The following is a 17,394-nucleotide window of genomic DNA, read 5'->3' on the forward strand; positions in this document are numbered from 1 at the left end:
TTCGTGCGTATAATTGGCTATTTACTGAATTAGGCACTATTAACAAATATTTCTGTTTGTAAAAAATCTAAATGGAATTATTTTATAGTAGTCATAAAATATTTATTTGCAAGATTTTTAACTGTTACCAATGATAACAGTGGTTACATGGACGCGTCGCCAGTGTAACGATATATTCTGATAATGACGTCCGAGGTGGAAGTCGAAACGTCAATAAAATCATTTTTAAGTTAAATTGTGACTTATTTCCCAGTTAGAATAGTAAATTATTAGGTACTATTTATGTGATTTATATAGTTTAGGTTTATCTTTTTTATGTATTTTGGTTGGTGTTTCATTAGATGTTCCCCCTTCCTCAGGCAAATTTTCCCTCCCAAGTTAAATTTCTAGATCCACCACTAGTGTGGTGTATGGATGTTGCGAATTTAATAAAAAAAGTACCTAATTATCTTTTTAACTCCCTCTTATAACAGCCAAATCACATATTTCAAGAAAGGAAACATCGAAGAGAATACAAAAATGTAAAATTACACAGCGTGTTCACCCGGTCAATACGAGTGACCGTGTATATTTGAAAGTATTTTTAAAATCGTGCTCCTATCTATACTCCATCTTTTACATAATTTTTTTCGTATTTCTTAGGACAAACGCCTAATTGGATTTCCTCGCACTATTGCCGCACCCTGTATATACCATATACGCAATATAAGTTGCCTACATCGTGGTACCACGTGACTTCTGCAGGACTTCTGTCAGTGTCAGGTGTCAGTGTCAGTGTCACTCATGTCTCATGTCAATGTCTGACAGTCTGACATTTGGTCATTAAATCAAAATCTCATAAAAATATCAACATTGTGGCTTAATTGAAAAATAATGAATAATAAATTCCTTATATAATTAAAGCGGCTACGTAAAAATGAGAACCCATTCATAAAGATTCAAGCCTGTAAGCGAAGCGTTTCGAATGGTTTAAAATGAATCGCAGGAAAAGAAAGTGGAAAACTGTAAAATGAAGATAATTACTTTTACCCTTTATACATTCACAATCGCATATTTATTTACGCATCACACGATCACATCAGAAGCTCTGAGCAAAAGCGAAAATGAAACAGTCACAGAAGATTTTATCGAGTCCCCTTTATGCTGCAATCTCACCACAGAGAGGGTAAGTTTTTGTTGTTCATGATGAGAACCAATCAATAAATTGCGATCTAGATATTTAGCTATCTACTTGGATATTATGATATTAATTATTTATAATGTACCTACTTCCTATGTTAAAAATTTCCACATAGTATCTGTTTTATTCACAATTGACATCAAAAGAAATTTTAATAATTATTAATACTCTAGTATACAATTATTTTCACACAAAACCACCTTCATTTAAGACTTCAGTAACAGTTTTTTTGCCATTCTTTTAGTAATAGGTAAAAGTGGTGTTTTATATTAATATGACATCTCAAACCGACTCCAATAGTGCCATAACCCTAAAAAAAAAAATGGAAAATCTGGTTTTTAGCCTAACACGTTCCTTTAGGCGTTGCCTTCATTGTGAAATAATGTCATTTAATTTAGTTACATGGACGTACGGTATAGAACTATGGAGTTGTGCCAGCAAATCAAATACACAAATTATCCAAAGAATTCAATCAAAAATTCTACACACCATCGCAAATGCCCTGTGGTACATTTCCAACCAAACCCTTCATAGAGACCTAAACATCCCGTTAGTCAACACAGTAATTCAAAAAAGATCCAACAGACACCACGAAAAATTGGAAGGCCAATTTTACAACCAATTAATATTACTACTACTGCAGCCACTAAACAACAGAAGATTGCGAAGATTATGGCCCATAGATCTTCGCTGAAATTGAGGTGAAACCCCCGGGTGATGTACACTAGACTCGTGATTATCCGAGGTAACTGGGACCGTGACTACCTCCGATACTGAAAAACTCGGTTAACACTCAGATTGGTTTTATTGATAGAAAAATACATAAATAATCTTAACTGTGGATATTTTAATTACAAAACTAATACAGTACTGTCTATAAAAGATAAAAACATTTACTTTATCAATATTACTGTTTAAAAAATTCTTTGATTTTGCATAAGCTTCATTCCTCTTTTTGATTTTGAGGCGGTGATGTGGCACAAAGGTTGAAAGTTGTAACTCACCAGTTATGACTTTTGCCTCGGTTAACCGAGGGGCTCAGATAACCGAGACTCGGATAATCACGAGTCTACTGTACCTCATAACCCCATATTAGTGTACAATACTATAATAGTTGATATAAGTTATTGTACTTGTTATCAAATTAACTCATAGAATACGTAATTCTGATTGTTAATAAATGCTTACAAAAAAAAAATTAATTTAGTTAGATCTTAGAATCTGCATAGTGTGTCTGTGTCGTTATTACCATTTCTGGTTTTGGCTCTCTCAACATTGCAAGAGCATCGTAAGGCAGTTTGTGTTACTGTGATAGTTACCATTCATTTTTAAATATTGCCCTAACCGAGGCCCTAACATGTGATAATGCATTTATTAGCCAAGAAAAATTACTCAAGTAAAACTTCTCTAGTGAAGATTATCTGTAAGGGGTTATGGCACTAGAGAACCTAAGCCTCAGGGCGGAGCAATGTCAATAAATAAAAATAAAGACTAGCATTAGATAGATACACAGATTAGATGTATCCGAGATGAAAATAATAAAATACTAGTTCACGAAAGGGATGTCAAAAAGAGATGGAGAAAGTACTTTGACAGCTTTATAAATGAAGAATTTGACAGACAGCCTGTACAGTCAACGGAGACAGTAGCAGCAATGGTCACCAAAATAACAAACGAGGAAGTGGCTCAAGCGCTTCAAAAAATAAAGAAAGGATAAGCGGTAGGCCCAGATGATATTCCTGGGGAAGTATGGAGAGCATTGGGAGAGACAGGAACAAGGTGGCTAGCAGGTCTATTTAATAGAATTAGGGAAGTTGGCAAATGCCAGACGAATGGAGAAGCAGTATACTGGTACCTGTTTACAAAAACAAGGGAGATATACAACAATGTACAAACTACAGGGCTATAAAACTGCTTAGCCACACCATGAAAATATGTGAAAGAGTAATTGATAGATGGATATGTGAAGAGAAAAAAATATCTGAGAATCAATTTGGCTTTATGCAGGACAGATCAACAACAGATGTAATTTTCATTATAAGGCAGTTGATGGAAAAATACAGGAGTAAAGAAACAAACGCTCATATGGTATTCATTGATCTTGAGATAGCATATAATAGAGTTCCTCCAGAGATTCTGTGGTGGGCACTCAATGAGAAAGGAGTCCCTGGCGAATATGTAAAGATTGTGAGATATGTATATGTAAGAGGGAGTAACGACTAGTGTTAGGACAGGTGTGGGAGAGATTGATAAATTTCAGGTGAAAGTAGGATTGCACCAAGGCTCTGTGCTTAGTCCATATTTATTCTCATTAGTTTTGGACCAGATAACAGCGAAACTACAGGGTAACATTCCATGGTGCTTAATGTATGCTGATGGTGTCGTGTTAGTAGGAAATAGTGAAAGAGACTTAGAACAAAAACTGGAACAGTGGAGGCAAGCTCTGGAGGAAAAAGGTTTAAAACTTAGTAGGACAAAAACAGAGTATTTGGAATGTTCATTTAAAGATGGAGTTACTACAAATCGTCGGCTTAGAGACACACAAACCTAACTACATTTCAGGTAAGGGCGAACTTCCTATGATAATATCATGGGAAGTTCGCCCTTACCCGAAATGTAGTTAGGTTTGTGTGTCTCTAAGCCGACGAAATATGGTATCTTTGGATGGTGAACTGATTGTAAAAAGCAATAGTTTTAAGTACCTGGGATCGGTATTACAGAGTAATGGAGAAATAGATGGAGATGCATGCAGTAGAATTAGGGCTGGATGGATGAAGTGGAAAGAAGCGAGTGGTGTGTTGTGTGACAGAAAAATTCCAATGAAGCTGAAGGAAAAATTCTATAAAACAGCCATAAGATCGGCTATGATGTACGGAACTGAATGTTGGGCAGTGAAGAAGAAAGAGGAACAACGAATGTATGTGGCGGAAATGAGAATGCTTAGATGGATGAGTGGAGTAACAAAGAAGGATAAAATTAGAAATGAGTATATTAGAGGAAGTTTAGGTGTGGCACCAATTAATGCCAAAATGAGAGAGCATAGGTTAAGATGGTTTGGTCATGTTAAAGAGATGGTAATCACCCAATACGAAGAATAACTGAAGTGCAGATTCCTGGAAGGAGTAGAAGAGGAAGACCAAAGAAGACCTGGGGGGAGACGATAAGGCAGGACATGTTGGTAAAAGGGATTGACATTGATGACCCAAGATAGAATTGTGTGGAGAAATGCAATTAGGGAAGCCGACCCCGCATAGGGATAAGGCAAAGTCAAAGTCAAAATTTTATTTACGCATATAGCATTTACAGAGTAAGTAGGTATAAAACAACAATAATTATAAAAGTACAAAGGATAGTTATAAGTATAACCTATATAGTCTTACAAAGTTAAATCATTAGAATATACATACAAGTCAAAATATATTAAAAGATTACTATAACAATAACAAGATGTCGTTGTGACTAGATTTTTTTTTCAATAATTATAAAAACACTGAAACATATATATAACAAAAAGTTTGGAGGTAACAAATTTGAAATCAGATTACATATTTAATAAATAAGACACATTTTACCATAATAATTTTAACTTTAATTTGATAGAAACTTTTTTATTTTACCACTAAATTTATTAAAACCATCATTAAATAAATCCAAATCACACTTTTGTAACATTTCATTTGTTAATTTGCTCATTCGACAGATAGGCGAGTTAATGCCATAATTGGTTCTATGAAACTCAATGTTAAGTAGTTGGTATTTCTGAAATTAATAGATGGAACACGCAGGCCAACAGCTGCCAGGAGATCTGGGTCATCAATAATATTATTTATGATTTTATATATTGTACAAATATCTAAATAGTTCCTTCTGGTTTCCAAAGGGGTTAAATTCAAAAGCCTCATGATGTCATTAACGATGTCAAAAGCTTCATGATGTCAAAGAGAATGATGATGATGAGATAGATACACATATACAGTTGAGTCCACGAGTCTTTACCCGTGCGTCATCACTTACAGCATACGAAATAAGTCGGAAATCTATTTCACGCAACAACAACTGACAGAAAGTGGCTACTGTTCCGATTACGGGTTTTATTATAAAATTTGACGTTATCAAATATATAGAATGTCAAATGTAAGTTTTGCTTCAAAATTTTTGCGCAGAATTACAGCTACATTTGAAGTAGCTTAATAAATTCTTTTATTATTATTGATTAATAAATAAATAAACAATTTATAAAAAAATCCAATAACATATTTTATTTTTGTTATTTTATTCACTTTGACGGAAATCTAAACACAGTCATTTCTTTACTGTGTGAATGACGTTAGCTTTGTATGTTTTAAATATTAATTGCCTAAATATAATTATTTACCTTAAAATTTCAAAGCCCAATATAAAATTAGTTGTGAAAACAACTGTTTGTGTAATATAAAGAAACTTCAAAACGCAAAAATTCGCCAAAAACCGCAAAAAGTTCAACTGACTGACAGCCACAAAATTAAACAAATCAGAAACGTCAAACAAATTGTGCTTAAAATATGAAAACATACCGAATCGTCTTCTTTTGTACCTATCTCTTTTCAATGCACTGAGTCTAGATGGTTCATAAAAATAACATGTGTTGTTACTTAATAACAAACGGCAGCTGGTTTATCATGAGTTTCATGCATGGAAGATAATGATGCTAGATAAAAAGTATGTGTTTTATCTCGCCAGGTATTAATGACGCACGGGTAAAGACTCGCGGACTCAACTGTAATTAACATGAGTGCACAATTTGGTTAACTTAGGATAAGGAAGTTGGAGAAAAAAAAAATAAAGAGTTCACATCTGTTTTTGCTATTTTAAAAAGTTTGTGATTTCAGGGATATGGCAGTATTGAAGTCAGGTGTAGTGTATTTTTTTCCAAATACTGTTTGAAAAAGGGCTTCAATATTTACCAATTACTTATAAACTTTATTCATATATTTAAATAGTAGAATTAGCACTAATGTATATGGGTTCATTTGTGGTCTTCTTCGTCTCCTTATGTTTTGCCAAAGTTAGCAGTGTATCATTAGATACTTCTGTAGTACTGTGGCAAAATTTATGAAATCTTATTCACAAGTCATATCAGAATTATCCAACATTGGCGAAGGCTTCTTGATCTTCTGCAATATATAATACTTGTCCTGCATGTGAAATCTGAGTCCATTCTCTAATGTTTTTAACTAAGAGACTTGTTTTCTTCCTACACTTCTATGGCCCTCTATTTTGCCTTTAAGGATCAGTTTGTAGTATTCTATATCAATTTCCGTTCACTATATGTCCCATATAAGACATTTTCCGGTGTTTAACAGTCTTTAGCAGTTCTCTATCTTTGTTGACCTTCCTTAGTACTTCCTCATTAGTTTTTCTTGATGTCTAAGGTATCTTCAGCATTCCTCTATGAATCCACATTTTTAATGCTTCATTTGTTCATTTCAGATCACTTATCAAATTTAAAGATTTTTTTTTTAAGATTGTCAGGAAGGTAGCCATAGGCATTTTTATTTGAAGTGTAGGGAGTATACTGATTAAATATCATTGGACTTTTATGAGAGATTATTAAAATTAACCTTTCTACAAAGAATATCAATGTTTTGTTATATTATACTTATGGACCTATAATTATCATCATCATCACCATCATCCAAACCCTTCGCATCCACTGCTGGACATAGGCCTCCCTCATTTTTGTCCAATGTGCCCTATTTTGAGCAAACCTATAATCATAATAATTGTGTTATAATATTATAGTTAATCATATTGTGCTCCAACCCAAATCAGCTATTGAATTGAATTTAAAAGTTTGTACTTAATGCACCTTAACTAGGCTATGCATATTTTATGTATCAAAAAGCAAAATCTTTAATTTTTTTTGTAAAATGAACTTTATCTGTGTTGGTTTTTTTTTAAATAAATAAATCTTACAATCTTATAAATTTTAAATCATTTCAATGATACAAAAATTTAGTACGTTTTTTTTTTATAAATTTACAATAATTAGTTTCATTCCTGGATATTTAGGTGAAATGTTGTTCTGAAGCTATTTTCTTGTGGCATTTTTACAATTTTAACTATTTATAATGGGAAATAAGCCACAATATTATTAAAAAAATGATTTTTATTAACGTTTCGACGCCCAAATCGGGTGCCGTTGTCAAAATACAAAATACTACTAACATAAACAAAAATGTTGTTGCTTAGTAAAAAAATTCTTCTAATAATTTATTTAATTTGACTCATTTATATCGGCAATTCAGATACATAATATGATACATTTTAAAGTAGAAGACTTTAAAATGATATTGCCAATATTTATGAGTTGCGTTCCTGGGACGACTTTACTGAAAGATAGTTCATTCGATTACATGAAATCAACCCCAACTCAAGAATATCCGTCACAAAAAAATCATAGCATGTGATCTGTCTTTAAAAAGACAACCACATGCAACGGTGACATTAAAATTCTCGCGTTAGAGATCTCATAGTAAATCACGAGGGAAAACCAGGAAAAACCTCGTGATACTATCCCGACATCGTAAGTATTTGGTCTTACATTTAATTTACTCTCAAAATTAATACCAAATTCTGACTGTACTATAATTTTGTTTAAATTATAAATAATATCAATAATACATGGATATATAAGTAATACTAAAATATAAAATATGTACTAACTTGACTATTGACTTACTAATTGTGGTATTTTCTTTCTATTGACTTGCTCTTTCAGTATGGGTATCCACATCCTACTGCATTCCACCGAGGAATTTGCGACACAATTTGTTTCGTTTAGCATAATTAGAGCCGCTTTATTTGATTTTTCTCTTTTTACTATCTGTTTCTTTTAGGACTATTCGCGGTGTGCAAGTACTTGGAAAGGGAAACGAGAAACGACCCTGCGCGAGTCGCGGAGAAATATTGCAACTATCTTAAATAATTCATATTGTCAATTGAAATTGTCAAATTGACGTATATTTCATACCTTCTGTCAATGAAGCAGAAAAATTATATATTGCTCCACAATATTGATATGATATGCAATTATTATATAAAGGTAAATTTAATTAATTGTATTTTGCTTGCAGTACTGCATTTTAATAACTAATTTTATTTACTACATACAATTGTTGATGTTTTCATAACATAACCTGAATCTTATTTTTTCTTCTTATTATTTTTTTTTGGACTATGGCCTTGACAATTATCCAGTAACCAGGACTAATATAATTGGCCAATATAATTAAAAGTGCGAATAATAGTACAGAGCGTAGAAATAGGGGTCGCTTTGCCGAACTTGCACGGTCCCAATACTTGAATCTCTCCACTGAACTCTATGTTCATTATCCCATGCGTGTTGACATATTTGAGATATGAGTTGACATATTTGAGATATGAGTTGACATATTTGAGTCAAATTAAATAAATTATTAGAAGAATTTTTTTACTAAGCAACAACATTTTTGTTTATGTTAGTAGTATTTTGTATTTTGACAACGGCACCCGATTTGGGCGTCGAAACGTTAATAAAAATCATTTTTTAATAATATTGTGGCTTATTTCCCATTATAAATAGTTAAAATTTAGGTCAAAATCCAGAAATGGAACATTAAATTCCTCCACAACTTCTATCGCGCAGGCAAGCATAAAGGTTTCATAAGAATGTAGTTTAGCTTTTCATATTGTGCAGTTTTGTCTCTGTCAAAGGTCTTTCTTTTATTTTCACAGAGAATATAAGCATAACCATCAAGTATCTGGGTTTAGTTGTCATCGTTGCTCTATATTCAAACATACTTATCTATGTGATCAATATTAAAATTAGACATCATACAGATGAGTTTTCCCTCCTTAAAGGAATTTATCTTGTTTCTAACCAGTGGATTTTTTCTTATTGGTGCCAATTTTTCTATTAACTGTTACCTTTTTAAATGTCTGTGTGTTGAGAAAATGATCTATTTTTTAAATTAAGTTTAACAGAAACCATTGACAAATCTTTATATACAGGGTGAACTACAAACGCAATTTACGATTTTCTCATATTTTTAAATATAGAACCCCATATTTTATTTTTTCAAAAGATTGCATTTATGATATTCTTTCATTTTTACAAATATTTCCTATACTAGTTACTCCTGGTTGATACTCTGAATGCAAGTAGGCAATTTCTCAAACTTTCTCCTAATACCCAGATCATATCTGTTAGTTTTATACAGGGTGTTTGGTAAAGAATGGGCCATAGCTTAACCTAAGATTCCTGAGTTTAAAATAGGTCGATTTAAGCTAACTTACCTTAGTACGAAAGTTGATAATAACCAAAATACAGGGTGTCAAAGTTAAACTTTTCTTTTATTTATTCTTGAATATTTCCTGACAGGCATGGGATAACAACACAAAATTTGGTAGGCGGGGGTTTTTTGGGACGAGAAATCCAAATTCGCTACCAAAAATGATGTGTTACCCAGAGGGCGCCACATACGTCTTTCAGCGCTCATTTAATACGTTAAATTTTTTTTATTACCCACTCTACATACTTTTTGAATCAAAACTTTTATTCTCTTAATATTTTTACTTAAAAAAGCAGGCACGTAGCCAGGAAATGTTCTTGAGGGGGGTCCAAATACAACTCAAATTTTTTGTTAGATTAGACAGTAAGGTATTGAAAAAAATATTCAGAATAAATTTTAGATCCATATGCAAAATCTGAAAAATCTATTTTAATATTTCAAAAATTGCAACAACAAGTGTTTACTATTTTACTACGATATAACCTATGACGACAATCTCACCCTAGTAAAGTAAGTTGTTTTTAATAGCTAATTTCACCATTGTTTCTTTAATATAATTTTAGCTTCCCTGACTACTAACGAAATATAGAATTCCGTAGAAAAGAGTACACCAGTCTTCTATTTAGCAGTCTACTCAATAATTTTTGGGTTATTTGATATATCATCATCATCCAACATTCTTCATTCAAAGTTGAACATAGGCTTCCCCTAATTTCTTTCAGTTCTGTCGATCTTGGGCTTCCAGCAACTAATTCATAGCAACCCTTTTGACGTTGTCTGTCCATCGTGTAGGTGGTCTACCTCTACTTTTTCTGTCCGTTCGTGGTCTCCACACTGTAATTTTTTGGGTCCACCACCGTTCTCCATTCTGGCTACATGACCCGCCCAATTCTACCTCAGCTATGCTATTCGCTCTATGATATCTATAGAGTGCTCTTCAGATAAAACTATCCACCTTAAATAAATTTTGAACCATTGATTTTTAGAAAAAAAGCAAAAACACGTCAAATAATAATTGAAGGGGGAGACATTATGCCATATTTAAGCTTGCCAGGAAAGGCACCCTTTCATCCCCCGTATCATCCTTTAATTTTTTTTAATAACTACCCCGTTTTTTATCTCATATTTGGATTCTCCTCTTTGTATAAAATGTATAAACACTTGATGCTTAAAGTGATTAGTTTATGAGACAAATAAATACAAAAGCAAGAAAACTGGATTGAATAAAAATTATTTTTTTAACAATTTTATAACATTTAGAGTGAACATTTTTTCACTACTAAAAATTTTAACAATAATTATTTAAGCTTTAAAAAGTTGTTTTGAATAATTATTTTTTAAATTTTTGGTAGTGAAGTGTTCATTCTAAATGTTAGTATGTAATAAAATTGTTAAAAAAACAATTTTTTTCGATCTAGTTTGGTTGCCTTTGTATTTATTTTTCTCATAAACTAATCACCTTAAGCATCAAGTGTTATACATTTTTGAAATCAGTACAAAGAAGAAAAAAAATAAGGGATGATACAGGGGTGAAAGGGTGCCTTTCCCGGCAAGCTTAAATATGGCATAATGTCTCCCACTTCACGTATTATTTGACGTGTTTTTGCGTTTTTTCTAAAAATTAGTGGTTCAAAAGTTATTTAAGGTGGATAGTTTTATCTGAAAAGCACTGTATATATATGGCTTTCGACATTCCAATGAACGAAACAAAGAGCCAATAAACTGAGTCTTTCGTTTCCCATCTTGTTTCTGGGTAAAGTTTTTACTCGCTTCATTGTTGAGAACGAAGATTCTACACTGGCTGTTGTGACGAGTATAGTTGCCAAAATTGTAAGGAATTTGTAAATGTTTAGAGAACAAATCTTTATTACAATGTTTCATTACGCGGAGAACTTCGGTATTTGGTTCCAAAGGCAAAGATGACCATATACGTATTCAGCTTTTATTGCTGCAAGGGAAGTGTCGCTGGAGTAATAGGCAGCCAAATTTTTTAGCAATTTTGCTTTTTCTGTAGAGGCAAATGCAGGTAAAAGAATTTAAAATGCTGATAGAATATTTTCGTTTTTGCTAAATCTGATTTTTAAATTTGATATAAGTTGATCCGTACACTGAATAACAGAAATAATGCTAGTAAAAAATAATAATAATTACGTTCACTTTTTCAAAAATGTTAATAATAACTTTAAACTTGCTGCCTTGGTACAAAAGCCGAGGTAGTTTTGGGAGGGGTCCGGACCCCATGGACCCCTCCCTTGGCTACGTGCCTGTAAAAAAGGTATACTACATTCATCTCGCTAAATTCAACCGTTTACGAGATAAACGCATTTTAATTCTGTGAGGCAACTTAATTTTTTGCATATTACCATTGTAGTTACACCCGAAAAATAAACTTGAGACCATAATAAATGTGCAAGTTCTCATATTTATGTCATTGCATCGCAAATCCCATTTAAGGAGTTTGCGATACATTTTTGGAAATTATTATGGTTTTAACTTTATTTTCGGGTGTAACTACAATGGTATTATGCAAAAAATTATGTTACATCGCAATTTAAACTGCGTTTATCTCGAAAACGGTTGAGACACCCTGTATTTCGGTTATTATCAACTTTCGTACTAAGGTCAGTTAGTTTAAATCGACATATTTTAAGCTCAGGAATCTAAGGTTAAGCTATGGCCCATTCTTTACCAAACACCCTGTATATCTTCTACAGACAAATTTGTTTTTAAAATAAAGACAAGCCACACAGACTGATTCAAAAGGTAATACATAATATGAAAACTAATTTTTTTACTTTTAAATACTATTTTACCATTGTTAACTGATATAAGTGGCCTCTTAGTTATAGCCTAACAAGCTATTATTAAGCCTATTAGCCTAACAAGACTAAGTTATTTCTACTTACAAAAATTGAAGGTAGGTATTCCCGAAATTTAAAATTATTGTGGAAAGTAATATGTTTAAATATAGGAAATGCTTCATATAAATGACAGAGTATCATAAATGCATTCTTTTGAAAAAATAAAATATAGGTTTGTACATTTAAATAATATGAGAAAATAGTAACTTTCTTTTGTAGTTCACCTTGTATACGAATATTCCTCAACGATTTATTTTAAACTTAATTTGAAAACTAGAACCTATTGTTTAACTTATTATGTAAAATTAATATTTACTTATTTATTTATTCCTTCTTTATATAAAGGATGTTTATTTCATAGCGATTTCAAAATAAAAATAATCGTAATTCCTTAACTACCCTGTACAGTAGTGTAAACCTGTGTATTGCAAGAACAGGGACTATGAGAAGGATCTAAATATGAGAAAATGTATGGGGTGTCTAAAAAATTGTATATCTGCTTACCACATAATTATTTTACCCTGTGAAATTTCGCACATTTTTCATGCATGGAGAACATCATGCTCCACATTTTTTCTCAATAACTTTTTTGGATATTCTGTACCATAATGGAATTATCAACCAATGTCACATTAAAATCTCAGCCAATATGTAATTTCCTCTTTTTTTTTGTAATTGAGATATGGACCTTCGTCCCTCTGCCCTTGTTCATGTATAATAATAATATTTGGAACGCGAAAGATTGCAGAATTTATTCATACGACAAACCTTTCAAATTATATAATTCACATACCTTCGAAAACAGTAAAACATTTCATAAAAATCGGTTTGTATAAATGTGGACACTCCTACATAATAAACACAAAATTGTTGTTATATTAATCACAAAAAACACAAAAACACTCCGACAAAAATAATGCAAAATCATCTTTCTTCTCGTTTCTTCTATTTTCCACTGGTATATCGAATCGCTCATGAAACTCGCTGGTAACATGGGGTTGTGCATCCAGACCATTTTGCTTGTCTTGAATTCCAGAGAATTCTTCAGGCATCACTTTCACCCTGGCATCGTTGTACGACCACGCTGGCTGATGTACTACAGGAGCTGATGGTATGATGGTGGTAGTCAATGCATGACTTCCGACGTTTATAAGTGGTATGGCGTCTGTCATTTTAAAATCGACTAGTGCTCTGCACCTCTGCTGAAAATCGTTTAATGCACCAGCACTACATTTTTTACTAATAGCTTCACTTCTCATTATCAGAATGTTTAAGGTTATAGGTTAATGACAGCCATTTGAAAAACATTAATTACTCTCAATTGTTGCTTCCAGTTGGGATTATTGAAGAGGTGATTTAACTTACGGGTGTTATAAACAAAGTATTTTTAACGGTAATTGATTTATTGATACAAGATAAATGGTTTGCAGTAACACAGGGTAATTAAAAACTATTTTACACATTAAAGTACACATTATAATATAATTGTTTCATTCTTTTTTCTATTTAGTATCTACTCGTTTATACCCTGACATTACATTTTGTTCTAAACTCGTCACTCCCTATTCCGTGTATCAGCGTGTTTTCTATATTTATTTTGTTTATTTCAGTTTAAAGTTTAAATTCAGCCTTTTTCTAGGCATATTTCAAATCCTGATATTTTTTTCCAAAACCCAAAAACCAAAATTTCGTGTTATAGGTTCTTTTGAAGAATTCTATAGCGACCGGTCGCTATAAAATTTACATTCTTACTATTAAAGAATAGTAAAAAATGAAAAAAATCGCATATCGTTTATTGATTTTACAGTTTTATAGAAACTTACCTCATTTGCGGAAATCAAAAATTGCATATGAAAGCTACACTCTTCACCTTTAAAACGCATTTTGATTTTTGTCGATAAGACAATCTGATCAAAAGATATCGAATTTTTACCATTAAGAAATTTTATTTAAAAAATTGATTTCTCGCACCTATCTGACATTACAAATCGCCGGTCATTTCAAGAGTTGTTTTTGAGAACACGGTTCATTCTACACAAAAAATGTTAAAATACATTTTTGTTCAAAATTATTTCAGCTTGTTACTCCCCTACAAGGGCGTTAGTCGCGGGGAAAGAGTGGCAATTTTTTTTGCATCTTTTTGGGGTTCCGAAATTGACTTTTTCAGCAAAATTTAGCTTGTGCGTATGATTTTTAGACGTTCAGTGGGATTTTCGTCTCTGACGATGGGACTATTTGCTGTAGGCAATTTTTACTTCTTTCCCTTTTTGTTTATATTTTCGATTTGTACAGATAGATATGTCGATTCTCTGGCATATAGGAGAGCAGTTTATCTCTAAGAGACGCTTAGAAACGATTTATACCGACTATTTTTTTGCATTACTAATGTACCTGTACACTATCTGTAGACAGATAAATTGTCATTGTATACCGGGTGTACCAATCAATCTGTGTTTTTTTTATCAAAGTTCACCACACCCTGTGGAATACTCTAGCATTTATAAAATACTGAAATTAAAACCCAACTATAGCCTCAGATTTTCTTAACATTATATTTTTTGATTCAATCGCTTATGTTGAATAATAAAAAAGTTAGGTACTTTAACAACTAGACATGTTTTTCATCAATACAGGATGTGCGACAAACTTTAAGGCGATATTCTGCATGAAAAGGAAATGACAGTTTAGTTATTGCTCTAAAACCGGTTGATATATGCAAATGAAATTTGGTGAGTATTAAGAGGTAGTAAGAACGTGGCTAGTTGTTAAAGCACCTAACTTTTTTATTATCCAACATAAGCGGATGAATAAAAAAAAAACAGAATGTTAAGAAAACCGGAGTCTGTAATTAGGTTTTAATTTCAGTATTTTATAAATGCTAGAATATTTCACAGGGTGGGGTGAACTTTGAGAAAAAAACACAGTTTGATTGGTACTTCCGGTATACAACAACAATTTACCTTTCTAGCAACAATATTATTACAGGGATATTGGTAAAGAATAAGGCTATAACATATTAAGAAAATTATTTAAATCGAACAACAGGTTTAGGAAATTCGAAAATTTTTAAGGTGGTGCGATAATTTATTGGAGTAGTGTATATGAAACTATTAATATAATTTCAGACAATATTTAATTCAGTTTTTAAAAAATTTTATCCAAATCACTGTTCATCGCGTGTCAATTAATGTCACATATGCCGGAAACACAGTAGAATACGTAGAATTAAACAAACTTATTAGGAGAAAAACCAGAGAGGATCTAAGAAAACACACTGAAAATGAAATCGAGAAAGTAATTGTGAGAAATAAGGGACTAAAATGCTTACGACCAAATTTAGGGAAACCACTACTCATTTCAATAAAGGATGAAACAGGACGGGAAGAGAGGAGAAAAGATAAGATATCAGAAGAAGTAGAAAGGTTTTATAAAGAACTATACACCTCAAAGAAAGAGGCAAACTTCAACACTAAGGAATATATCAATAATAATAATAGCCTTTATTCCCCAACAGTTTCCCATTTACAGAGGAATACAAAGAATAAGAAGTTATAACAGCACTGCATGCTTAATACAAATAATAGAACTTAAAATCTAAGGTTGCGCAACTTAAAGTAGAACAATAAAACAAAAAGAAAAAGAATAAAATATAGGTAAATATTACAGAGATAATAAAACAGAAAATTTATATGCTTATATGTGGTAACTGATTAGAAATTACAAATAAGTATTGCATTTGTTTTTCAATTCCGAGACACTACAACAAAAAATGTCACAAACAGATGAAAGTTTGTTTGCATTAGCACACATCATAATTAATCGGCGCTTTTAACATTAGATTTGTTTGAGCTCTTTTGCACAGAAACGTTTCATTTTGTCTTGATGCAAGCCTCGAAACAAAAAAATCTAATTGATTTAGTAACACTGCACAGTCTATCCCACCGTTTAATAACTTATGTAGAAACAATACTGAATCAAGAAAACAATCACGAATGTAAACTCAGAAACATTACCAAAAATAGAAAATTATGAAATAGAAGCAGCACTATCACAATTAAAGAACAACAAAGCACCAGGACCAGATGGAATCCTTGCTGAAATGTTGAAAGAAGGGAAAGAAGAAATCTTACAAACATTAAGAAATCTATTTAATCATTGTCTACATAAAGGAGAAATACCCGACGAATGGAACGAAAATCTTACAATCCTGCTATTTAAGAATGGCCACAGAAAGGACATAAAAAATTACAGACTCATCTCACTGCTGTCGCAAACGTATAAACTATTCATGAGGATTATCAACAACAGGCTATCACACAAATTGGACTCGTATCAACCAGTAGAGCAGGCAGGATTCCGAAAGGGATATAGCAAAACTGACCATCTTCTAACAATTAGGACACCAATAGAAAAAGCTAACAAATACCATATAGATCTGCACTTAGCGTTCGTTGACTACGAAAAAGCATTTGACAGCGTGGAAATGTGGGCAATAGAAAAAGCTATAGACAACTGTATAATAGATTCCAGATACAGAATGCTAATATATAATATATATAAGAAAGCAACAATGACAGTACAATTGGAAGAAACCACAAAACCCATACGAATTAATAGAGAAGTGGGACAGGGAGATGTTATTTCTCGTAAACTATTTACATTAGCACTGGAAGATGTTTTCAAAATAAAGGAATGGACAAACATGGGAGTAAACATAAATGGAAAGAAACCACCTAAGATATGCAGACGATGTAGTAGTCATAGCATCAAGTTTTGAAGAACTACAAACCATGCTAACCGAACTAGCAAATGAATCCGAACAAATAGGCCTAAAAATGAATTTTGCCAAAACAAAAACAATGACAAACACACAAGATAATAGAAACGTAATACTAAACGACACCACAATAGAAGCGGTTAATGATTATATATATTTGGGACAGATGATAAAAATAAATAAGGAAAACCAAACAGCGGAGGTAAAAAGAAGGGTCAGATTAGCCTGGGCAGGATTTGGAAAATTAAAATGGGTCCCAAAGAA

General features: G+C 32.3%; 1 protein-coding gene across 2 annotated transcripts in view; it reads left to right on the top strand.

The window, feature by feature from the left end:
• The first annotated feature begins 800 nt into the window (after positions 1-800).
• Positions 801-17,394, top strand: part of LOC114327673 (membrane-bound transcription factor site-1 protease) — a 65,199-nt gene continuing 48,605 nt past the window's right edge. Inside the window, exon 1 of one of the 2 annotated variants that reach the window (XM_050643613.1) lies at positions 801-1,165. In XM_050643613.1, coding sequence (XP_050499570.1) covers positions 1,010-1,165 — 156 coding nt within the window. In that variant the 5' untranslated portion in view covers positions 801-1,009. The remainder of the gene's footprint in view (positions 1,166-17,394) is intronic. The other variant, XM_050643614.1, reaches the window with a different exon arrangement.

Source organism: Diabrotica virgifera, chromosome 2 (assembly GCF_917563875.1).
Source record: "Diabrotica virgifera virgifera chromosome 2, PGI_DIABVI_V3a".
Lineage (NCBI taxonomy): Eukaryota > Metazoa > Arthropoda > Insecta > Coleoptera > Chrysomelidae > Diabrotica > Diabrotica virgifera.